The 26,594-nt window shown below is 34.9% G+C and overlaps 1 protein-coding gene across 1 annotated transcript; it reads left to right on the plus strand.

Moving 5' to 3' along the window:
• The first annotated feature begins 24,281 nt into the window (after positions 1–24,281).
• Positions 24,282–25,275, plus strand: LOC127084095 (ethylene-responsive transcription factor ERF014). Its single transcript, XM_051024485.1, has one exon. It carries the CDS (start codon positions 24,425–24,427, stop codon positions 25,073–25,075), a length of 651 nt encoding a protein of 216 aa, XP_050880442.1. The 5' UTR covers positions 24,282–24,424; the 3' UTR covers positions 25,076–25,275.
• Positions 25,276–26,594: the final 1,319 nt, after the last annotated feature.

Genomic DNA, 26,594 nt, shown 5'->3' on the forward strand with positions numbered 1-26,594 from the left:
AATTTGATGGAATGATTTACAGCGAATGATACAAGTAAGCGAATATATTCTAACCTGGCGACTGGAGCAAAGGTTTCGTTGTAGTCAATGCCTTCTTGTTGACTGTAACCTTGTGCCACCATTCGTGCTTTGTTCCTAACCACTTCTCCCTTTTCATTTAGTTTGTTTCTGAACGCCCATCTTGTTCCAATAACGTGGGTTCCTTTTGGCCTTGGTACCAAATCCCACCCGTCGTTCTTTGCAAATTGATCAAGTTCTTCTTCCATTGCCAGAATCCAGTATTTGTCTTGAAGTGCCTCATCACAGGAAGTAGGCTCTATCAGAGACATTAATCCCATAGGGGTTTCTTCAGATACTTTGAATGTAGACCTTGTTCTGACAGGTTCATCCTTGTTTCCTAGAATCAATTTTTCAGAGATGTTTGGACGATTTCTTGATCTTTTATGTACAGTTGAAATATCAGTTATTTCTGGATTTTTCTTTTCAGCTTCCTCATATTCTTTAGTCTTTTTGTCAGAACCTGCAAGAGTTATCTCCAGATCTACAAGTTTTTAAACTAACTTTGACAATAGTTCCAGAGCCTCTGATTCTTCCTCTATGATTTCCTCTAAAACCTACGAAGCCAGCATATTTAAGTTCCAGGATTTGGAACATATGCTTTCTTCCCGTCATGTGTCGCAAGCATCCATAGTCCATGTACCATGATTGGTGTCTTAACTCTGTTGCATAAGATATCTGCAACATAAACTATTTTATCCTTTGGTACCCAGAATCTTTTGGATCCTTTGTGATTAGTTCTACCAGAGTTTCTTGAAACTTTGGGTTTTCTGGCATTAGTAAAATTTTGTGTTTATGCATGTGTGTAGTGATAAGAAAAAGGGGATTAGGTTTATCATCTGCATAAGATATTTGCTCGTCTTCATCAGAGTCATATCCTATTCCTCTTTTCTTATTCTGACTGACTCCATAAATCATAGAAGCCATTCTACTTCTTTCTAGCCCATTTTTCAGAAACTTTTTAAAATATTTTTCATATTTATATATGATTGTGTTAGAAGTTTGTGCGGCTCAAGATAAAGCTTCTTCAAGTTTTAAACATTGTTTATTTGAAGATTTTTTCTCTCTTTCCAAAATCAGAATGTCGTCTTTTAATGCAGAAACTTTTATCTCAAGCTTATCACATTATTCAATGGTTCCTTCAAGGACCCTTTTTAAGACCTTGAATTTTTATCGAAGTTTCTGATATGAGCTTAGAGATTCAGATGGACAAGATTCAAGGTCAGAATGAGAAATATCAGAAAATACCTCTTCACGATCAGATTCTATTTCTGATGAGCTTTCAGATGTGGTAGCCATGAATGCCATATTTGCATGTTCTTCTTTAGAGTCTGATTCTGAGGCATCAGATTCAGAGTCATCCTAGGTGTCCGTGAGTCCCTTCTTAGTTTTAAAGGAACTTTTCTTGAATCCTTCTTTTCTGGAACTGGCTTTCTTCATCTTTGGGCATTTATTACTATAATGACCTAGTTCTTTACATTCATAGCATGTTACCTCTTTGTTTGGTTTGCCTCTGGAAGTTGATTCTAAGCGATCTCCCTTGTGTCTTGGTCTCCTGAAGTTGTTATTCCTTTTTCTCCAGAGTTTTTTAACTCTTCTGGTTAAAAGGGATAATTCTTCTTCATCATCAGAATCATCCTTTTCAGAGTCATCATTTTCTTCTTCTTCTTCTTCTTCTGCTTGGAGAGCTTTGTTCCTTTCTGGTTTGCGTCTCTCAGATCTAGACTTCAGAGCTACAAACTTGCTTTTCTTTTGGGGCTCATCTTCCTCAAGTTCTATTTCATGACTCTTGAGGGAGATGGCGAGTTCTTTCAAGCTTATGTTGTTCATATCTTTTGATAGTTTTAATGCAGTGACCATAGGTCTCCACTTCTTTGGCAAGCTTTTGACAATCTTTTTGGCATGATCTGCAGTTGTGTAGCCCTTGTCCAAAACCTTGAGTCCTACAATTAAAGTTTGAAATCTAGAAAACATTACCTCTATAGCTTCATCGTCCTCCATCTTGAAGGCTTCATAATTCTGAAATAGAGCCAGAGCCTTTGTCTCTTTGACTTGTGAGTTGCCTTCATGGGTCATCTTTAGAGAGTTAAGTATTTCTTTAGCAGTTTCCCTGTTGGTGATCTTTTCATATTCATTGTAGGATATGGCATTCAACAGTATTGTTCTTGCTTTGTGGTGATTTTTGAAATCACGCTTCTGATCATCAGTCATTTTATTTCTGGCAATAGCAATACCAGTATCAGATACTGGTGGTACATAGCCAATTGTAACTATGTCCCATAGGTCAGCGTCATAACCCAGAAAGAAACATTTGATTCTATCTTTCCAATAATCAAACTTTTCTCCATCAAACACTAGAGGTTTGACATTGTAGCTATCTCTTTCATTTGTGTTAGCCATAGTGTTTTTCTCACGTTGGATCTCTCTACACTATTAACTGTTTGATTAGAAAATCAATAACAGAGCCGAAGCTCTAATACCAATTGAAGGTAGAGAAAAACAAGAAAGGGGGGTTTGAATTGTTTTCACAGATAAAAAAAACTTTTGCAAATAAAACACGCACGAAAAATAAGGCTATCAACACAAAAGTTTATCCTGGCTCGCTTGAAATTCAAAGCTACTTCAGTCCACCCGACCAAGGTGATTTTCCCTTTAACAAGGACTTAATCCATTAATCTTGAAAGATTACAACAAAGAGCGTCTAAGAGGATAAAGATCTGTTAGCCCTCTCAAGTTTACAGACTTCACAAGTCACTTGAGGAATATTCAACAACTATTGAAAAATACAGTGATGTGTTTAGTGCTTCTAGGTAAGCAGTAGTTACACAGTATAAGAACTGAAATATTTCACACTTAGAGAAATAACTCATGTGAACAAAATTGAACAAGAATAAAAGAGATTATGAATTTTGTTTGCAGTATTCTCGTGCATGTTTTGTTGTCTTGTATGAAGATGATCCATCCTTTATATAGATTTGATAAAGAAACCGTTAGTTGAGGCATTCGTGGATATCTTGGCATTGATGGACTTTTAATGTCATTAATATCTTTGTCCTTTCCATAGAAATTTTGTAGCGCATTAAATCTCTTCCAAAAATAGATTCATACCAAAAACGGAAGGCTTCATAGCTAAGTCTTTGTGATTTCCTTGAGTCAGAGTACGCGGAGCTCAGATGTTCTTGTTCAGCGTGTATATCTTCAGATAGTTGCTGAAAGCAGATTGACTTCATAAGTTCTTGATGTCTTTCTGATAGTGATTTCTTCAGAGTGTAAAGTCATCAGATACGTTGAGTGCACTGTTCATATTCAGAGTGTCTGATTCTTCTCTCCGTAGGACTCTATGTGCTTTCTTTTCTTCAGAGTCAGAACCTCTGCTTAAATATCTTCTAAGTTGTTATTCTGGACTTACGTGATTGTCAGATGTATGTCTATCTGATCCTTTTTCGATTAGAGTCCTGCAGACTTAGATAAATTTGTTAGGGTACCAATTTGTTTCATCCTTTGTTATCATCAAAACCTTAGAGATGAATTGTAGACACATAATCTTGTTCTTACAGTAGTAGTTGTCATACCCCAATTTTGTCCGGGCATTTTAAAATTTCATAAATTCGATTTTAATTTCAGTTTGCATCGTATATATAGTATGACATGCATTCCATCATTAATAATACCTAAAATATCAGTCAGAATAAATTCTTAGAAATGCATACAATTTGGTTAAATCCTTCCTCAATGCGTGTAAAATCAGCGGAAGAAAAGTTTTGAAATTAAACTTGTAGACACCAGTATCATTAACCTACGGTTTGCGTATATTAACCTTGTGTGCTCGTTATATTTTTCGACGACTTTTTCGGTCGCATTTCTACCCGCCTTAGCCTTTTAACTCGTGAAAATTTATTTCAAAATTAAAAGAAACGTTGTATTTTTCCAATAAGTATATTTCACGCTGATCATTTTAGTGCATCCGATTTAATTTTCTGAGCAAATTTCCGTCCGACTTTTATTCGTTTATAGTCGTCTTATATTTATTCCTTGATCAAAATAATCAAGTGATTTAAATAAAATTAAGTGAGTATTTATTATAAGATTACTTTTTTTAGTTTACTTTATGTTCAATTTAATTATTAAATACTTTATTTTGGATAACTATTGCACTTAATAGATGATAACTCATCTCTATGAGGAATTTTCGGATAAGGGATAAGGACAAAAAAATCTCTCTTGCCCACTAAGAAGAAGGAGACAGCTAACGATCCACTCTCTGAAAACGAAAATAAAAAAAACAAAAAGAAGAAAGGGACCACAGACACGTTACCCTCGTTAAGGACTCTCTCTAAAATGAAAATAAGGTAATTGGAAAGAGGCACATGCTACAATTCAAAACACATTGCAAAACGTAGGTGTAGCAAATGGAAAACAAAAACGGCAAGTCCAAGGCACAAATTGAGACGACAAAAACTCACGTCTCCAAGGGCTAGCTAAAAAAAAGAAGAAATAAAAATAAAAGGAAAAGAGGGATCTCTCACTTGGGGTGGCTTCCACACATGCCCTTTCAAACTCTCTCTCTATAGAGCATAAAACAAAAAAACAAAATCAAGAAAAGAGGAAGAAAGATTGTTCCTTTTCCTCTTCAAACATGCCGTTTCCCATCTTCACGCTCACCTCTCCAACTATCACCGCCGGAAACACCCTTCTTCACTTCCATAACCAACCTCCAATCTTCCTCAACTCCACTCACCGGCGACAACCAACCGCCAACATCACCATCATTTTCTTCCCTTCTGCCGGAACTAATTCCGACCACCGCGAGTCCACACAACACAGACCACCCTCCCTAACCGCGCCATATTCCGATCTCCTTCAACCACCACCGTGCACCAATACACACCAAAGACTCTTCTCTTGCTGGCCAAATAAAGAAAAATGAAAAGAAAATAGGAAAAAGAACAAAGAGGATCTTTCCTCTTCTTCGACAGGCCTTTTCTTCTTCACTCACCAAACCACTGCGAAAACCCCCATCGTCGGCCTTCCTCCACCGAATCTCACGAATGACAACAAGCCCCTCTTCCACCATATCGATGTTGGCTTGCCCGTCCCAAGACATGTTCAACAACAAACACCGACGAGGACTTCACCTTCGGTAAATTCTTGGTTTCAGACTTCTTTTTCGGCACGATTCACTATGTTCTATTCGTTTGCATCATGTCTTATATTGTTCGTTTAATTCACAATTCTATGTAGTAGCCATATTGTTGTTTTTATTTGTGTGAAAATTCGGACCGGTATAAGTCATGGTTGTTATTGTTTTGCTTGTTTGAAAATTTGGAATGGTATAATAAGTCATGGTTGTTGTTGTTTTGTTTGTTTGATAAGATAATGAACAACATTTGTTTTCTTGTTCAAATTTCAAATTGCATCTTACTGTTAAACGTTTTGGTCTGTAAAAGCATTTACGTTTTGTCTTATTGTTGCTTTACTTCTTTTATTGTTTTTGTTAATGATTTCATTCAATAAATCAAAATGTGTTATTTACTATTGGGCTCAATTGTGACAAGTGGCCCAAACCCATTTTGTTCTTTCAATATACACCTCATGGTTTTTTATAGGCTTTTATGGTCATGTCTTTTCTTTATTTATTTTATTTATGTCGATTACGATAGTTTTGACGATCCGGTAATATTGCCACAAACACTGTAAATAATGTTGATTTACTGCTATTTCACTTCATTATGTTCTTAATCGGATTTTGATCCGTGGATTCGGTAATTTTATGCCGATATGTCGCCAAATTTTTTATACATTAATAGAATATTTCGCCGTGTTATGATTTTGCGAATGACATTAATCATATTGTCATTTCGCACAAACCGATTGGAGCACACCGATTTCCATCGTCACCTCTTTCTTTCAATTATAATTAAAATTAATTCTTAAACTAGTTAGTTAATCTAGATTACTTAATTTTTAATTAACTTAGTTATTTGACTTTATTCAATAATTTCGATAATCAATTTTAATTAGTTTAATTAATTGATTTAATCAAATTTTAATCAGTTAACTTTATTAATTAAATATTGATAGACTTATTTCACCACCAATTTCGCATCATTTCTAAATCAAGACTGATCCAATTTCATCACCAATTCATTTTCATCATCAATTCAAACCAATTTCAAAATAAAATCACACAATTCTCGATTCAAAATCGAGACCATTTCCATACCCTTGTAAGTTGATCACTTTTAAGCATCGCCATCAACCTCACATAGCTTACTCTTGGGCTTTCTTACAATGAGACCTATTCGGTTATTAATTAATCGAGTAGATGATTGATGCACCAAAGTGATCCAATTTATCCACAAATACAAATTTAAAACCTCGACCCCATATCGAGTATTTTTATTCAAGCTAATTGAAATACCTAAACCACGATTAAATATTATTATGTTTAGAAATGAAAAGGGGGATGGTTTTGAGTTTTCAACTCCTCTCCTCGATTATTTAAATACGAGTTCTCTTATTCGGTTAGTCAAATAATTGTCATTTCTAACTCGCCTAAGCTTTTTGAAATCAAATTATTCTCATAATAACGAAACAAAAAGGGGGATGGTTTTGAGCCTTCAACTCCTCTCCCCAATTTTTTGAATACGAGTTCTCTTACTCGGTCAGTTAGACAAATGTCGTTTCTCTACAAAATCCTAAAACCGATTAAATCAAAACATTCTTATAATAAGCTAAATGAAAAAGGAGATGGTTTTGAGCCTTCAACTCCTCTCTTCAATTGTTTGAATACGGGTTTTCTTACCCGGTCAGTCAAACAATTGTCATTTTTCCACAAAATTACAACTTAATCAAATCATTTTCACAATAAACTATACGAAAAGGGAGATGGTCTTGAGCCTTCGATTCCTCTCTTCAAATGCTTGGATATGAGTTGTTTTACTCAGCCATTCAAGTACTTGTCGTTTATTCTAAAATACATCAACCATACATAAACCTATTTTCATAATCACTCAGGTGAAAAAGAAAGTGGTCTAGAGTCTTATATTCCCTTTTCCAATTATTAGGATACGAGTTGTCTTACTCGACTATCCGAGTATTCGTCATCCGCTCAAAACACCTTAATCATCATTAAATCCTTTTATAATTAAGGATGAAAAAAAAGTGGTCTAGAGTCTTCTATTCCCTTTCCCGACTATTAGGATATGAGTTGTCTTACTCGACTATCCGAGTAATCGTCATCCGACAAAACATCTCAACACATCAAATATGTTTTCTTTCTCGCCCCCGTGCGATTGAAACCAATCAGACAAAACACCCAACATATTAACTCAACTTGTCACCTCGTGTGACCAAAACTCTTTTTCGGAAACAACACTGTTAATCCTCTTTAACGTGCTCAACAAACTAGTGCTTAAGCCTCCGCCGAGAGTAGACAAGCCAAAGTTTAGCCTTTGGAACGCGATCTAAACAGTTGTTTAGTAAAAGAGACCAACTAACCGTAGTTCCTCGAACTAAGAATGCTCTGATTTCCTTATTGCACCATAAAGATAGGTAGGCACGAGATTGCGAGATCTTGGTGAGCACACTAATAAAAAAAACCTCCATTTTCCCCCTTCTGAGGTTTCCATCCATCTCTATTTTTCAAACCTTTAATCACTCGAAGAAAACAAATAATATAAGCTAACATTCAAATTGCAAATTAGAACTAAAAGGTTCCCGTTGAGTACAACGGACGTGAGGGGTGCTAATACCTTCCCCTTGCGTAATCGACTCCCGAACCAGAATGTGGTTGCGACGACCATTATTCCATTTTTCAAAGGTTTTATCGATATTTTACTATTCCTTCATTGGGATAAATAAAGTTCGGTGGAGACTCTGTTCGAACATCAATTTTTCCGCGACCACCGCGAGGGATCGTTTTTTCCGAGATGCGACAGTAACCGATCAGATAAATCACAAAAAAATCGTATTAAAGTCAAAACAACCCCAAAAGCACTCTTACAGAGATAACATATGGAGTATTGTCGAATTGATGATCCTCACATTCCATCACTGATGATTTAGCTGAACATGTTTACGGTAAACAATAAAACATATGATTGAAAAGTAAGATATGATATATTAAAGTGATACGTGTGCGATTTAGTTTCAACAAGAACTTGCAAATAAATGTAGAGCTTTGAAAATATATTTTTGCACGAAATGTAACAAGGGGGAAATAAAGTAAACAAAGTAAAACGGTGCGAGGAAATAAAAGTAAGTAAAGCGATGTGAGGAAGTAAATAAAGTAAAGAGATACGAGGAAATAAAAGAAAGTAAAGCGGTGCGATAAAGTAAAGAAATTAAAGTGATGCGGAATATATTAAAAACCTGCTCAAATCAGAGACTTGAATCTGGTACAACTGGAATGTAAATGGCGGCAAGATTAAATGCTATGACTATGATTCTCTAAAATTAATAACAACAATGGCGCAATAACCCCTCGATGTGATGAATTATCGCTTTAACAGTGTAAATATATGGCCTATGCTGAAACTAAGCTTGGATTCTTAAAATTGTGAACTTTATGCCCTATTTATACTAGTACTAGACCTAGGGAATCACGTAACTTCTTTAGCGTTCGTGTGAGAGAAAACGATGGTCCTGGGGCTGAATCTCCAACTGCCTTTGACTGAAGCGCCAAAATCAAATATGACGACCGCCATGTAAGGATGGCGACTGCCATGTTCCCAAATTGGTTGGACCCAGTCTTTGTGACTATAGGGATGTGGCACATATCATCTTTCTCGCGGCTACCTCTATGGCGAACGCCATGTGTATAATTTACTTATTTTTCTCTATTTTGCTTCGTTTCTTCGAGTAAGGCCTTTTCTAGGCTATGTACCTGAAAACAAGGAAAAGTATCAGCATAACAATAGAAATGATAATAAAATGATAGTAAAACATGTGCAATCCGAGTCAAATACGTAGTGTGTTTCAGTGTTATCATTCTTCATCCTTGTCTCTATGGTTCTTACAACTCTGGTTGCTCCAGCAAAAGTTCCAGCACCTTTTGAAGAGGTGATTATGTGATATTTCTAGATATTTAAATCCTTCTTAACATCTCCTAAGGAACCACCCTTGTTGTTCTTAGTTGATTTGATCATTCTGATCAAGGGAGAAGTTTAATGAAAGAAGGAGGAATGAATTTTCTGTTTGTTCTAAACTGGCTTATATACGGAAAATGGGAATAAGTGAAATTTGTTTGGTTTAATATGCCCAATGGAGTCAAGAGATAAATACTTTCTTGGTCTTCAGAATCCTTTTCCAAGGTTTGACTATTATATCTCATAGGCCAAAATATAGGTTGAAATATCTCGTGAATTACATAACCTTTTCAACCACTCAAGTCATTTATTATCATCACATTTTCCTTGCTAGCACATTTTTTTTAATTGATGATAAAAGGGGAGAACTGATCATTTATTTTTGTTTTTATTCAGACTTGATAAAATCCCATACATTATATCTTCTTCAGTATCTTTTCTTTCCCTTATCTTTTATATATCTTTATGCTAATGATAAAAGAGGGAGAAAGTTAAGAGGTATTTAAGCACACCTAAGCACCTGAGTCTGATGCTTATTCTTATTGTTGCTTAATTAATTATGAAGATTAATGATATTGTGCCTTTAAAATAATTTAAATGACTTGGATAGGACTTAGAGGGAGCTTACAAACCTCACCCTCTAGAGTATCAGAGTTAGGGGGGGCTTATAAACCTCAGACCCTGAAGTCAACACATTAATTAAATTAACAACCATTATCCTTAAATACTTATGTTTGTCATTACCAAAAAGGGGGAGATTGTCGGAACAAAATTGGTTAATACCATAGCCCTTGGGTTTTTATGATAAAAAAGTATTTAAAGGACAATTGGGTATTCTAACATTCGTTCTAGTATGTAGGATTACAAGACCGAGGACAAATGAAGAGATGCTTGAGGATTCTGAATTTGAAGTTCAGACTCTGGCTCTGAAGATCACTTCTGAAGACTCTGGATCTAATGGAAGATCCAGACTCTAAAGAAGTCAACTATGAAGAAAGTCAGCCTCTGATGATCCAGACTTTGAAGCTTTAGAGTCCAAGAAGTAGAGTATAAAGAGATAACCTCTAAAGAGTTAAGTATGAAGAAAGTCAACCTCTAAGGCATAATCTATTCAATAGAGGCTACACTGATAGACTCAAAGACCTTTTGATCACGTGAACACTGAAGGAAAAATGTCTTCATTTTTGTCTAAGCTTCAACTGATGATTCCTCTTGCAAAAAGTTGTTTTCTAGATGTGTCCAATCAAGTACAAAGGTTATCCAACATTTTGGTGAAAGTCTCCAACGTATCTTTTCTTCCTCTCCATATAAGGAGAAGAAGACTAATACACTAAAATACAAGACTCAAAAACCTTGACATTTCAAAGAGAAGTCACTCTGTCAAAATAGCTAGACTTAGAACCTCTTAGAACTTTGAGGGCTTGAGCATGCGTGCTTGAACGCACGAACATTAGTATTTGTATTATGGACAATATTTTGGATCCTCTCGTATTTAATTATCTCCCACCACAACTACATGAAGACGGTAATTACTCATGCTCTCAGGTTGAAGGTAATTAAATAGGGACAACAGTCATACCCCAAATTTTGACCCCTTTGTTTCATCTCAGTGAGTCATTTTGAGTTCATGCCATGTATTATGTAGGTCATCTGCACTTGAGTCCTTAGATAGTTCATTTCATCTGAGTTAGTACAAGGTAATATGAGGTTGTATTTCATCTAGAGTCTATGTATGTCAAAAGGTCAACTCCAATGATCGAAAAGTCAAACAGAGTCACCACCATTCCTAATTTATTCCTAAGGAAAGAGGAAATGACGATAAAACCCTAAGGGAATGAAAATGATAAGATGGTGATCACAACAAAAGTAGGGTTCAGTAGTCGATTATGCGAGGGGACAGTATTAGTACCCCTTGCATCCGTTGTACTCTATGAGAACCTCCTAAAGTTTTAAGGTTGATTTTTTGCTAAGGATATGTTTGTTTTATTTTTATCTTATTTATGAAAATATATTTACAATAAGAGAAATTAATTACAAAAGATAAGAGAGAAAAATTAGTTTTTAATTATTAGCTCGCCAAGGTTTCAAAACCTCATGCCTACGTATTAGCAAAGTGAAGTGAGAAAGTCAGAGTATCGTAGTTCATTGTAAAAAATTCTTGGGGGTTATTTGATTTTAGAGAATAGTGTTAAGTCACGATTGAGGCTTAGACGTTGTTTGTATTCGCGTTAAACAGACTGTACTATTATTTTATGAAAAAGAGTTTGGAATAAAGTGCGCAAGGGAACACAAAAATGTTTGATATGTTGAGATTGGTTTTAAGTTGATTTGGTTTTAAGTAATCGATCGATGCAACGAGCGTTAATCAATCAAGTACTCAAGGATACGGTGGATGTGTATCCACCTCCCATTTTTCAAAAGTATTATTTTAATTTGATTAATGAAAACTTTGGTGATATGATGTGGCATTATTTACAAGTAATGTGAGTATTGTAAATTAATTAGGAAACCCTACCAAGTACGTTCTAGTTTGAAATTTTTTCAATGGGAGGAACGATACTTCTATAACTCTATTTAAATGGGAAGAAAAACATATTATAGTTTGTTAGAAAAGAAAATTTATTTATAATATTTCAATTAACTAAATAACTAAACTAACTAAAATTAGATGGATAATTTATTTTTTAAGAAAAAAAGGACAACTAAGACGAATTATTAATTAAGTGATTGAATCAACAATCAACTTTAATTTAACTTACTAAATAACTAATTTAAAAAATAGAATAACAAATAAATGAGAAAATAGAAACAAAAATAAAGCAAAACAAAGAGGGGGTGCATGTGTCAATAGGCTAGCAAAAATCAGTGGTGTGGAAAAAAATTGGACAAGGCCTAATGGGTTGAAGGGCCAACGCACTAGTCAGAGTCCACGTGAGGGAGAGTCAGAGGTTGACTCTCCTTAGGGAGTTGGATCAGTTAACTATGCAGTCAACCTGATCACATGAGGAACGCTTAATTGGACTACTAATTTTAGTACTCAAGATGGATGGACGAGATCAATGGTCAAACAAGGGACCATGGTGCGTGTATGGTCACCAGATGAATTAAAATACGCTCATCTGAATGCTCTGGATGTATCCATGTATGGTTGAGTGAGGGATGCACATAAAAATGAACTCTCTTCAGAGTTCTTTCATTTTTCCATCTTCTTTCTCTCTACCTCTCTTTCTCTCAGATGTCCCTCTTTCTCTAACCCCAACGATATCCCCCCTCTCTTCTTTTCCACCTTTATGACCACCATCAATCCCTTTTCTGGCCACCAAAACAAACCCATAACCACCCTACAAACCACCATGCAACCTAGATCACGATGAATGTTCATCATGAACATTCATCCTACCCAAGAACCCTAGCCCTAACTTCAACCAAAACCCAAAACACCCATGAACCATAGGAACCCTAGCCACTAGAAAATGAACCCTAACCATAAACACATAAACCCTAATGAACCCTAGACCTAACCCATCCAGAACTTCACATCTTCATCTTTAACCTTCGCCCCAGAACCCTAACCTAACATAGATCCTACATTAATAATCCAAATCCAACTAAACACGAACCCTACAACATATCCAAAAACCGTAACCCATAATCTCTATTTGAAAACCCCAAATCGCAACAAACAAATTTCAAACCCTAATCACCCAAACCTCTTATGTTTACCCAAACCGAAACCATACCTCAAACCACTTAACTCACATCATCAAGTAAACACATATCATAACAAACAAAGAAACAAAACCCTAAACAATACTATGATGGACCAGTACATGCACAATGATGAACAAAAAATCAAAAAGGAGAACCAACCTACGGAGAGGAGGTATTCTCCTATGCAAAAAGGTAAATAGCTCTTGTCTTTTATCGCTATCTCTTGTCTCTTTCTTTTTTATCTTAATCTCTCTCTGATTCTTACTTCTTCTTTCTTTGATGTCAGGTACTACTTGTTGGGTAGGTGAAGCTTAGAATTAGGGTTTTAAGGGTTGTTGTTCTTTAGTGTGAAGAACAACAACTTTAGGATTTGTAATTTTTAAACAGTGGATGATTTTTTCTCTGTAAACCTAGGTATTTTTGTAGTGTAAAAATTAGGTCAAGAATTAATTTAGATTGATTCAGATTATTAAGCTTTAGGTTAGATTGTGATTTGATTTTATTTGTACAATTTTGAAAGTGTAACAAAAATTACACATCAATGAAAATATTTGATTTTTCCTTTTAATTCAGTTTGATCCATTTTTGCAGCACTATTCCCGTGTTTTAGTGTTTTTGTTTGTACTCTTGGTTTTTTAGCATGTGTACTAACTCATTATTTATATTATTTCATTTTATTATTAAACCATTAGTGTCATTAGTGTCATTGGTTTTTAATTTACATATTTTGAAGTCTCTTGCTTATATGCTCGAGCATTGGAAGCCTCTTGCTTATGTGCTTAAGCATATAAGTCTCTTACTTGAGGGTTTGAGTATTGGAAGTCTCTTACTTGAGGGTTTGAGCATTGGAAGTCTCTTGCTTGGTGCTTGGGCATTTGTAATCAGTTTGGATATAGTGAAAATATTTTAGAAGTGCAAGGGGACTGGACTACTCTCAAGTTATGAGAACATCCAGTATAACTGTTGTGTGTATTTGCTTTTACTTTCCTACTTTCTGATCTTAATATTCCGCTGTTATCAATTGTGCAACTCTGAGTCAGAATCTAATAAGGACCTTCAGAAGAAAACCAATTTTTTCTGAGTTAGACTATGAACTAAGTGTTTAGAACCTTATTGAGAACTATCAGAAGCAGAAGAATAAAAAGACTAGAAGATCAAAAGACAGCACAATTCAACCTCCCTTGTTATGTTTTTCTCACCTACAAAGTCTACCTGCATGACTGGTGGAGGGATAATGGTCTTATATATGTGTAATATTCTGAGGGAGAGCCTCCATTCTACATTCTATGCAAAGGTAGTGCCAAAGTGATACCTCACGAGGTGGAGACCCTTGTGTTGCCCTTATTTGGGACTCTTACAAATATAAAATTACATGTCCCCTCAAGCACAATGGCTTGAAAAAGGGCAAAGTGTTTTAAGGCTTACTTCAAATTTTATCATGTGGTATAGGGAAAGTATTTTAATAGGAGACATGTCCCTTTTCTTGAGGCGTGGCCTTTTCGAATGGGAGGTAAGTTCCTTAGCTTGGGAAACTCCCTTAGATGAAGGTATCCTTTTGAATGGGAGGTGAGTCCCTCAGCTTGAGAGGCGAGTATATATCTTTGCCTATATGTTTACTAGATAGCCATGCGTTAGTGGGATATGTCAAGTTTCTTTTGGATTGAACTTTGAGACGTCAAAACGTCAATCTATTATGAAAGCTTGAGTGTTTATTAGAGAAAGAGTGCGTGTAGAATTTAATGCAAATCATGATGATTATTGGGAAAACCAATTTAGCCTATTTTTCTTACATGCGTCTTCCATGGGTAAGAAATTTCCCACTCCTCACGACACTTATCCCATTGGAGGGATATATTGTTTGTTCTATTAGATTTCTATAATAGATTAATACACTGCCATGGAAAATCTTTTTCTCTTCTCCCTATTCTTTTCTATTTTTCCCTTCTCAGAAAAACACACAAGCCTAAGACAATTTTAGAGGAGGAAAGAAGTGGAGGGTGAGAGATCCGTTCCTTTTCCTAGGGAAAAAACACTTTTATCCTTGCTTTTACCTGAAGTAAAAATGGGTAAGAAGATCATCAATTGTATTCATGCTCAAGATATTACGTCCTTGTACTTCAATTCTGACATGGGCTACAAGTTTTATCGGGAATTAGGTTTTCCAGTACACGATGTGAGAAGGATGTGATACTGGAACCCTATTCAGAAATATAGAGGGTTAACATGGACATAAATTATTTCTAATAATGGTTGGGTAATGTTATGTTCCTTTCTAGACATGTGCCTGTTGAAACCCTATGTGAACCCTTTTGAGGATTGGAAAGATAGGTTTGTGCGAGAGAGAGGGTTAGGCGATGCCTCACCGGTTACCACATGGGTGAAGAGTGCCCCATATTTCCTCTATCGTGGACACCATATCTCCGACTTATCAAAGGTATGGATTCAATATTTCTTCCCCAATTATCCAGGAGATGATTCAGATTTTGAAATGCTTCCAGACCCTAAACTCTTGTACTATAATCTCCCGGAACCGTGAAGACGACGATGGGGTAGAGGAGTACTTGGGTAAGCTTTATGGTATGAAATAATACCTTTTAATTTGATCCCTTGATTATTGTCTTATATGTGCTAATAGTTTTCCTTATCCCTTCTTTGCTGAGGATATGAGTGAAACTTCTCTTGGTAAGAGGAAATAGCATTTGGTTCGGATGCAAGCTACGCAGCAACTGGCAGATTTGCCCTCACCCTTCCCCAATGGTTTGACTACTAATGTAGGGAAGCGACAAACATCCTGGGCTAGTGAGGCTCACCCTCCTAAGATTCTTAGGAGAGATGAGGGTTCTTATAGACCATTAGAAAGTCTCCATGTAATAGAAGAGGGCGAGAAATCAAGTGGTGTATTTTCCCCTCTTGGAAATTCTATGTGGAATACCCCTACATTTAACGATGCAAAGTTATTTGATTGCTGCCTCTACCTTTTGGAGAACTTTTATAATGATTATCAGTCACTTCTTAGCATATATTCTACTAGTTTATCGAACCTACCAGAGGTCCAACTTTTATGGTGCCTTATAGTAGGGAAAACGCATAGGGAGAAACATTCCCGCACTTTGCGATAATTACATTCCAGGACAAATTGTGTTATCATAAAAGCTCAATAAGCCATGGCAACGATAAGGGAGTGGAGTGAAAAGTGATACACTTTGAAGGTGCACGCCAAGGAAATAACTACCACGGATCTTATCTAGTTTTAAGAGGTGAATCGTCTGGCAAAACTTCTCGAGGAAGCTCTTAACGCCAGGGAAATTTTAGAGGAGAAAGCCTCGCTATTCAAGAATGAGGTTATGTTTACCTATGCCCATCATTTTGAAAGTGAAAAAGGTAGTGTTTCCTTCTTTTATCCCAACCTGGACTTAAGCAAAATGGTCTTTTACAGGTGGTTCAAAAGGTAAGTTGTTAGAGGATGAGTAGTCCCTCACTTTTGAACCTTTTGTAATATCCGTTTTTTGTAATACTAAGTGGTTCCCTGCCTTATGTTTGTTAATGTTATCAATAGCCCTATTTTATGTATGTACTTTATTCTTGGAGGTTCGCTCGGGTTCCCTATCATTATTACCAGTATCATTTGGATATTTAGATCACCTCTATGCTGGAGGGGGTCTTCCACGAAGATCCAATGTTTTAATGTCCCTTGAAGACAACAAGGATCTTTTTTGGGGATCTAGTGTTTCGACCGCCTTTAAGGGCGACATGGATCCCTCTTAGGAATACAACATTTTGATTGCCTTTAAAGGAGGAAAAGATCCCTCTTAGGGATCTAAATTTTTAATTTACTCTAAGGGCGACAAGGATCCCTCTTAGAGATCCAAAATTTTGATTGCATCTAAGGGTGGCAAGGATTCTTCTTAGAAACCCAACATTTTGATTGCCTCTAAGAGCGACAAGGATCCCTCAGAGGGATCCAAAATTTTGATTGCCTCTAAGGATGGAAAAGATTCCTCTTATGGATCTAACATTTTAATTGCCTCTAAGGGAGGCAAGGATCCCTCTTAGGGATCCAACATTTTGATTGCATCTAAGGGTGATTTGCTCCAAAAAATTTAGGCTTCTTATAAAAGGGAATAGACAACAAATGCAAATTCCTTAAAATAATAAACTAAGGGGCCTCATTAAAATCCTCGCCCCATACTAGTACAAAGGGAAAAGAGTGCACTCCAGAACATACCATGTCCTTACAAACGGAATATATGTAATACTCTCCTAATACAAATTAACAATCAAGTCATTAAATAAAAGTAAGGAAAACAAATGGCAGTAAAGAAAGTGGCACCAGAGGGCATTCTCTATGGTCTTTTAGTCTTTGATCTCCTTTCTAGCTTGAGGGGGAGCCTCATCGCCTTTACAAGCTTCTCCTGGTAGATTTATTCCTGAGCCCGCCTTCCTAGTGTTCATGCCTAGAGTGCAGACCCTTTTCAGCTTAAGGCTCTCTACGTAACACTTCCTGGAAAATTTCTGATCTCCTTGGATAACTCCTACCCGCCCGTCAAAGAGTAGGTACTTTATACACAAATACAAAATGGACAAAGCGACACCCAAATGATTAAAAATTACACACACTATAATCACATTGTAACATGAGGGGGCATCAATAACCATATACCTGACCTTAATTTTTTTGGTATGCTCATGCTCTCAAAAGGTGGTCTTTGGCGTGATGTAGCATTTCACTTGCACCTGCTCCATAGAGAATCCAACTAGAGAGACCTTGAAGGGCTTTAGGTCATCAACATAACTTCTTTAATCTATGAGAAATATTTTAATCTCCCATTCATCACACCTAACGGTATTGACCACGGGGTCACCATTGTGAGGGTGGGTGACAGTTGCATCCTTCTTGGAGAAGGAAATTTCGGCTTTTGGCATCTTTGGCCCGCCTTCTCCTTCCTTATCCGAAAACTCTTTTATATTCAAAATTTGGCGAGCGTACCTTCTACGTGTGGATCCAGTCTCCCCGCCTTCGGTGAATCCTCATGCAACGGTATTGAGCGTATGACATACGACTTTGTTATCCTCGCCTATGGATGCCTCTTTTGCCTTATCGGGCTTGGGGATTGTTGCATCATCTCACCCGCAAGATCTTGATTTTTATGATCCAAAAGAAGAATCACCCTTGACATAATTCTTAAGGTGCCCCTCCTGGATTAGCCTCTTGATTTATTTCTTGAGTTGGTAACAATCTTCAGTCTGATTCCCTTTAACTCTACAAAACTTGCACCATATACCTAGTTCGAGACCCATCATGTACTCTTAAGGAGCTGGAGATGTAAGGATGTTGTGTAGGTGAAGGAACTCATTTCAGGTCTGGTCATAGTGAGTGTTCATAGGCGTGAAGTTCTCTGCCACCTTGCCTATTATCTTGAATGTAGTTTTGTCCTTGATGGGAGAGGTCTAGATTCTCTTCCAACGGTGGTGCAAATTTTCAGCATAGAAACACGCTCTTTGGTGTCTCACGCCTTCTTCTCAACATTGATCTACTCCCATACTATGTAACATTCTTCCCTAGTGACCACTTCTGCTAATGAAAGTGATGGATTTTGGGCGAGAGAGTCATTGAAGTGTCCCATCTTGAGACCATTCTAGAAAGCCCCCATGCATATTTCTTGGTTTGAAGGAACAATCCTTATGGTAGCTTCATTGAATCACGAGAGGTAGTCCCTCAATGATCATGAAAGACCCATCCGTATATTGAAAAGGCCGGTGGTGGACAATTTCCTATGACGGCTGGCGGCAAACTATTGTACGAGTTTCTTCACCAGTTCCTAATAACTGGTGATGGAAGCTCGGGGTAGACCCATATACCATCGCAAGGCTACACCCCTAAATGTATCACATAACAATTTGCACTTCAGGGTGTCAGGTGCTCCGATGATGTCCATCCGAGTGTTGATGGATGAGACGTGCTAATTAGGGCCACTGCACCCATCAAACTTGGGCAAAAAGGAAGGCTTGAATCCTTCAGGGATAGATGCTTCCCATATTCCGTCTAAGAATGGCTAGGGATCCAACACTTCCATCTCTTTTAGGGGATTGATCTCTTTCTAGAGTTGTCGTATATTGAGGATATTAGTTCATCCATGGAGGCACACATCTCCACCATGGCATTGACATTGTTGCTTCCCTCGATGTCTACCAGCATATGGGAATATGCTCTCCTGTTAACCATGATTGAGAATGTTGTGGAACCTTGTTTTACAGGTGATATGTTTTTAATAAGGATATCAACTTTTAATGATGACGACTAATGTCTTATGATAAGTCAAGCATGAATCATTAAGCAAATAAAGATGCAAACCTAATCATTAGGGTTTGATGGAATTGACTATCCAATGATGGAAATAAAATGGAATGAAATCTAAAGTCTCATCTCAAATTACTCAAGCAAGTGCACATAAAAGAGAAAGTATTTGGCAAGTCTTGAGGTACTGGAGAGCTTCCTAATTTAGTAGTGAGTGAACTTATTGTAAAGCATAAGGGTTTTATTGTAAAAGTTCATGGCTAAAAACACACACTAAAATGTTTTAAAATGTTTTTACCAAAGAAAATACCTTAAAAAATATCTTGAAGTCGTGTCAGATGAATTAGGAACTATCAAAATAGATATATGAAATTTTTTGACTTATCTGATCGATTAAGGCATTTTTCTAATTGATTAGCTCAGTTCAAAATTGAGCCACAAGCAATTGGGACATTGTGTTAATGATGTGCAACGGGTAGATATATTTTCCTTTCTTTTATAAACTTACAATTGATTGTATTTCAAACTTCTAATTGATTGTGAATATGTACTAATTGATTAGAATGTCATAAAAACCTTTTATTGGAATTTCCTTTTTGAGCCAACATCTAGCCTATAAATAGAAGTCCCTTTCTCATTTCATTTCATCTAAAACCGTGTTTTAACCCAACTCTCTCTCTCTCTCTCTCTCTCTCTCTCTCTCTCTCTCTCTGTATATATATATATATATATATATATATATATATATATATATATATATATATATATATATATATAGTTTTATTTAACTTTCTCTCACTAATGTTTTAGCCTAAGTGCTTTTGTGAGAAAAGTCCTTTTGCGAGTTAGGATATAATTGTAATTCTGGAAAGGGTAGAAATGTATATTCATGAAGGGAATATTTTGTATGCACCTTGGTTGAATATTATCCATTTAGGGATTTGTTTGGGTTACAAGCTAAACATGTAAAAAGCTTTGGTTTGGGATTGTGTGATTCAGTCCTAATTTAGGTTGGAGATCAGCCTGTGATAAAATCTCCTAGGTTCATGGTCAAACAAGTATTAAAACCAAGATAGGTTGAAGATCAATCCGGTATTAAAATACTAATAGGTTTGAGATCATCCTGGTGTTAAAATCTCACAGGTTATTGGTTATCCCGTGTAAAACCAACGTTTAAGGTTCGTGAGCTCAGCTCGTACAAAAGGTTGCAAGGTTTAAGGAACTTGAAGACTAACAACTCCAAGGTCCTCATTTATGAAGAAATGACTAGCTTCATGGATTCACTGTTTGGAAGTGAAGACTCAAACTTCCTTATTCTGAAGTCTTGTAATATTTGGTTGAAGGTCAACCATCATTTCCTTGTATAAGGGGTTTCACAAGTCTTTCCTACTAAAAGCTCTCAATTTTTTTTGGATACTCTCAAGATCAATTGTTGGGGAGACGAGTATGTGCTTTTCTTGTTTGACCGAACCTCTATCTATCGTGGTGTTCATCTCTTTCCCTTAACTCTTTAATTTCTGCATTTTATTTTTTGTCTTTTAATTTCCGCTACTAAGTTTTTCAAAAATATTTTTAAACTCTGATTTTATATTCCAAATTTTTTCAAGACCATGTTTTACCAATACACACAATTCACCCACTCTCTTGTGTGTGAAGTCTCAAGTCCGACAAATGTATGGGTATATGAGCGAGGGTGATAGTAAATATGGCGATTGTAGAAAAAGATGTGTCCCAGGTTAGTTTTACTAGGGATCCATGGTGGGTCCCACTATACTGGTCAAAAAGTATATGTGTGTGTGGTATCCCTACGAGGGTATGGGATACTCAAAGACTTTAATAGTTTTATAACAGTTAGAGCTTGCCCACGGTGGCGAGAGACCTTATATGGGGATGTTATGGTGTTTCTGGTGGCTAGAGAGGCCATAACACGTGACATGAGAGGCTATGTGATAATGCATAATGCTGGTTATGTTATGATTTGTCCTTTACCCTCAATGGGTCAAATATTTATAGAGACTCTTGAGTCTAAGGTTTAGGAAACCCTAAGAAGTGGTAACCGCTCCCCCTTGATTGTGAGAGACTTTTGGCGACCTATTTTCCACGAAGTCGTGGCATGACCCGGTCTGCATGATTGGTGGAGGGATAATGGTATTATATATGTGTCTTATTCTGAGGGCGGGCCCGCATTCTATGCAAAGGCAACAACCAGACGATACCTCACGAGCTGGGAACCATTGTGCCGCCCTTATTTGAGACTCTCACAAATATAACATTACAACACTTATTAGTTCCGAGTATGAGTTGACTTTGAGCCGACCATTAGAGAAGATAATATAAAGGTTAGTGAAACAACTACGACTATCAAAACTGTAACAAATAATGCTTTCAGTACAATGGTTATGCTTCTTTAATGATTATGGACATTTTCTAAAAGTTGACACTCCAATGCTCATGTTAATGTTTGAATGAGGTGGCAATTTGCAAGTGTGTCAAAAGATAATATGGGTGTGACTAATGGTCACACTTATATAGAAAGTATAATTATAATGCTTTCGATTTTACAACATAGAGTGCAGGTGACCATTTGATGTAAATCAACTATTAAGATGAAGAGGGAGAGCATGCTCCTATATAGTGTCCAAAAATAAAGGTTGACGTGTACGTCAATGAATGAAACAGTCTTGCTAAATTGGATTTATGAATTAGGATGATCATAATAGATCATTAGTCATTTCAAAAAATAATTAAACATGTGTGTGAACGTGTATTGTTATTCTCCACCAGATATCAAACTAAATCCTATGATATAAAAAAATATCATACTTTAAATTCATGTTAATATATTTAATTTGAGATTTGAATTTTGAGAGATTAGTGTTTCAGCAAACGAAGAATAAAATAGACTATGATTTTTTATCCTCTCTTTTAAATCTTTCTCTCCGGCTATTTCCTTCATAATTTTCTCTTTATCTCTCTCATATTCTTTCTTTAATTGTTTTTTTAATGTTTTTTATATTTTTCCTTGTATTACACATGTTTTAGATGAAGGAGAAAGAATAGTGAAAGGAAGCATCTATGGTGACAAATTATAGATATTTTTTTAATTTTTTTCTCTTATCTTGAATTCTTAAATTGAAAGTTTTGCACATTGGAATGTCATTACAAGCGGAAAATCACACAACCTTTGTTGACTGTACCTTTACTGTAAAGTTGACAAAATTCACTTTGTTGACTTGTTAAGGAAATTTTTATATTATAACTAGGTGAACTAGGTGAGTATTCTTTTAAAAAAAACTCGTGAATGCATTGAGATTATTACCATACATTTTACAATATTTAAAAAGAGCTGAGAAAACCTTTGAAACAGCGAATCAAACTTGACCCGATTTAGGAAGGATTCATTTGTCGTGTAAAAACGTTTTCTTTTTACACATACTCCACCATCCACCATGTGACCTTGTGGCATGAAGCAATAATGATTAAAAAAATATTAAAATAGAAAGAACGAGAGAAAGGACATACAGATATATTAGAAAATAAATTATAAAAAAACTGTTATTTTTTGTTAAAATTAAAAAAAAAACAGACATTGATATGCGAGAAGAGTTTCGACCCTTTCAAAACCTTTGGCGAAACTCTTTCAAAACCTTTGGTACAAGTAACGAAAAATGCTTCTTACATTTTTTAAATCAAAATAATGCTTGCAGTATTATTTGTTATAGTTCTCTTTTCACATTAGTAACACGTTAATAATGCAAGACATGATAAAATTATAATTTGTCTCAATTTAAAAAAGTGTACTATAATATAAATCTTTAAAGTACTGGATAAATTTTTGTCTGGTAGGTTATTTGATGAACAATTGACAAGATAAATAAAATAAAATAAAATTTATTATAATACTTTTTATAAATATAAGTATTAATAGAGAAAAAAATATAATATTTTTTTAATAAAAAAAGAGTATGTTTTGTATGTTATATAACTTGTACTATAAATAAAAATGTATTTTTATATTATAAAAGATGAGTATTTTTATATTATATTAATATGGGAGGGATAGAGTATTTTTTAATATAAAATGAAATCGTATTTTTATATATTTAATAATTAATCTATAGACAAAAAAATATTTTTGTATTTTAAATATTAATAATAGATGAGATAGAAAATATATATTTTAATAAAAATTTACAAGGATATTTTTATATTTTAAATAACTTATAATAAAGATAAATAAATATTTTTTCGTATTTTCATATTTGTCAATATTAATAAAAGAGAACTAGAGAGAAATTAAATATTTTTAGTAAAAAAAAAGGGTATTTTGATATCTTAAATAATTTATATTATAAATTAAAAATTATTTTATAATTTAATGAGAGACAAAAATTTCAGTCCATAATCCTAATTTTTATTTTGTCCCATAAATAGTTTTTAAATCAAACCCCGAACAACTAGAATTTTGTTGGCCAATCCATTATTTTTTATCAAATTAAACACATCATAATTGTATATTACTACAGTACAAAAATTTATTTTCATTTGAAATGAAATATAAATTAAAAATAATTTTTAAAATGTTGAGTATATATTTAATTTTAAAGTTTAAATAAAAATAGACAAAAAAAAATTATAAATATATGATACAGTATATGTTTAGTTTCATGATTGAAACATTTCGAATTAATTCTTGATGAGTAGAAGTGTTTATGACATATTTTTTTATTCCTGATTAAAATTGATTTTATATAAAATTAAATTTATAATTTTTAAATATAAAGTGATTTTTATATAAAATTAACTGTTGAACTCACTTTTTCAAATTGTCCCCGCCTGTTGCATAGTGAGTTTCCATGACGCGGTTTTGCATATGATCAATCAATACAAAGAACCAACAGCTGTGTCGTTGCATAAATGCACATATAAACCTTAGAATCCAATGTTTTTAAAATAAGTTTTTTTTTTTTTTACATTTTCTTTACCCATAGTATGAAGGAAGCTTCACAAGAAAGTTTTAAAAATAACCTGTGTCTACTAAATTAAAATAAAAAAACAAAAAACAATCTGGCAACATTGTCTTATCTTGACCACTCAAGATTTTCTATATCTTGAGAACCAAGCTTCCACATCTCTCTCTTTCTCTCTCCACTATCTATAAATACTCTCTCTCTCTCTACACTTTCATCTCAAATCTCATTCTTCAAACATTTCTTCTTCACTCAACACCAATCTTATTTTATTTAACACTTCAATCTTTTATTTCTCTACTATGGTTAAGTCTCAGAGTAACAACAAGATCAAACAAGAACCATTAACAAAAACAAAGGCAATAATCTCAGATAATAGCAACACGATGAAGAAGAAGTATAAAGGAGTAAGAATGAGGAGTTGGGGTTCGTGGGTCTCAGAGATTAGAGCACCGAATCAAAAAACAAGAATATGGTTAGGTTCTTATTCAACTCCAGAAGCTGCTGCTAGAGCTTATGATGCTGCACTTTTGTGCCTTAAAGGTTCATCTTCAGCTTCAAATCTCAATTTCCCTTTAACAGTCTCTTCTTCGGTTTCGCATTGCATTATTCCTCAAGATATGTCTCCGAAATCAATTCAAAGAGTTGCTGCAGCTGCTGCTAATAATTTTAATCTCAATGTCACTCCCTCTTCATCATCATCATCATTGGTTTCATCTCCATCAATGGGTTCTTCTTCGGATGATGTTTCAATTAGGTCATCTTCTGATCAAGCTAACCGTGAAATGATGGATATGATGGAGACTAATTGGTATGGATTAGAAGGTTTAGAATCTCCTAAATATGTTGATCAGGTGTTGTTAAGTGCTTCTTTCTTTGATGTTGAATATTCATCATATTTGCTTGGTGATGTGTATGAAGAAAGTGATATTCGTTTATGGAACTTCAACTGAAGAAACTTAAATCCTTTTTCTTGTTTTTTTCTCCTTAAAACTCAATTCAAATTATTTTCTCTTCAGTGATACTACTTGAAGATGTTAGTGTAAGAAATAAATCTATGGCTCTAATGCTATATATTTGAATATATTGTCAGAGCTCAAATTTGTATGTCTTTTTTGATTTGTTGAAATGGAAGTATAAATATTTTCCTCTATCTATTCATGTCATGACATAACAAACTTTGCATCAATAATACTTTTCGGGTTCTGTTATAGGGTCATTCATCGTTTAATTTCACATTTTCTATATTTAGTCTCTAACATAAAAGGTGTGTTAAGAATCTTATATTAAATAATATTTAATTTAAACATGTATTTATGTATTTATATAAGTGAGGATAATCTTTATCATATCTCATTTGAGATAAATCGATTATTTCAAGTTCAAAGAGAACGAGGAATCCCCTTTTTTTTCCTAACTCATTAATTCCATCCTTAAATCTCCTTTCTCCCATTTATTCCATCGTATGGTAAAAAGTTGGGATTTAACTGGACCCTCATGTCATGCGAAAAAAATCTAGTCCCATACGCAGCGTGTAGTAACTTGAAACCATATGAAAGTGCCTTTAACAAAAAGAACTAGTGTTTCCTTGCTTTTGAAGTTTGGTATTTCATGCCTTTTCTTCCTTTAAAATCAAAGGGAAAAGATCACGGTTAGATTCAAATTTATGTACAAAAATAGATGGGATAATTAAGGGCAAGTTTGCTTTAGAAGTTTGTGGTTGTGAGTTGAAAACAATTCTATTGAATTCCATTCAAGAGAACTTACCTGTCTTTATAAATGTCTATAAAATGGAGGTAGTTTTATTGGAGTGTGTTCTAAGGTGAATAAAGATTTTACTAATCAAATAAATAATGATAAATATAAAATAAAAATAGAATTTTGACTGCGTCCTTATCCGTGTTCCATCTATTTTTCTTGAAGTGTGTTCCAAGGAGAATAAAGATTTTACTAATCAAATAAGTAACGATAAATATAAAATAAAAATAGAATTTTGGTTGCGTCCTTCTCCGTGTTCCATCTATTTTTCTTTTGGACATGTCATCATTTTGCATGTATCAACACGTGTTTAGTCACACCCTCTATATTTCACCTTTCTTTGTTGAATCATTAATTTTTTGAGATCATCTTTTTTATGAGCAACTCATCTGGTGAGAGATACACGACATAGTCATCTAAAATCTTAAGATGATATGTGTGTGAGTTCTCTCACTTATAAAATGTTCAATCTCCATTTTTCTAATCAATGTGGGACTTTCCCACACTTTATTTCTCAACACTTCAAATTGTGTAAGCAACTTGTCGAACAAGATGTCTTGAACATGGTCTGTGAGATCCCGATGCGTGTTCTGCACATAATGGATTTCAGTGTTATTTAAAATTTATTTTAACTTTAATTCTTCTAGAAGTCCGTCAATAATGTGCTCAGAAGAATAATTATAAATCAAATCAGTCTGAAAAAGATTTTATCAG

Source organism: Lathyrus oleraceus, chromosome 5, assembly GCF_024323335.1.
Source record: "Lathyrus oleraceus cultivar Zhongwan6 chromosome 5, CAAS_Psat_ZW6_1.0, whole genome shotgun sequence".
Lineage (NCBI taxonomy): Eukaryota > Viridiplantae > Streptophyta > Magnoliopsida > Fabales > Fabaceae > Lathyrus > Lathyrus oleraceus.

Excerpts from the sequence above, each read along its gene's own strand:
- LOC127084095 (XM_051024485.1), top strand. The coding sequence starts at position 24,425 with ATGGTTAAGTCTCAGAGTAACAACAAGATCAAACAAGAACCATTAACA.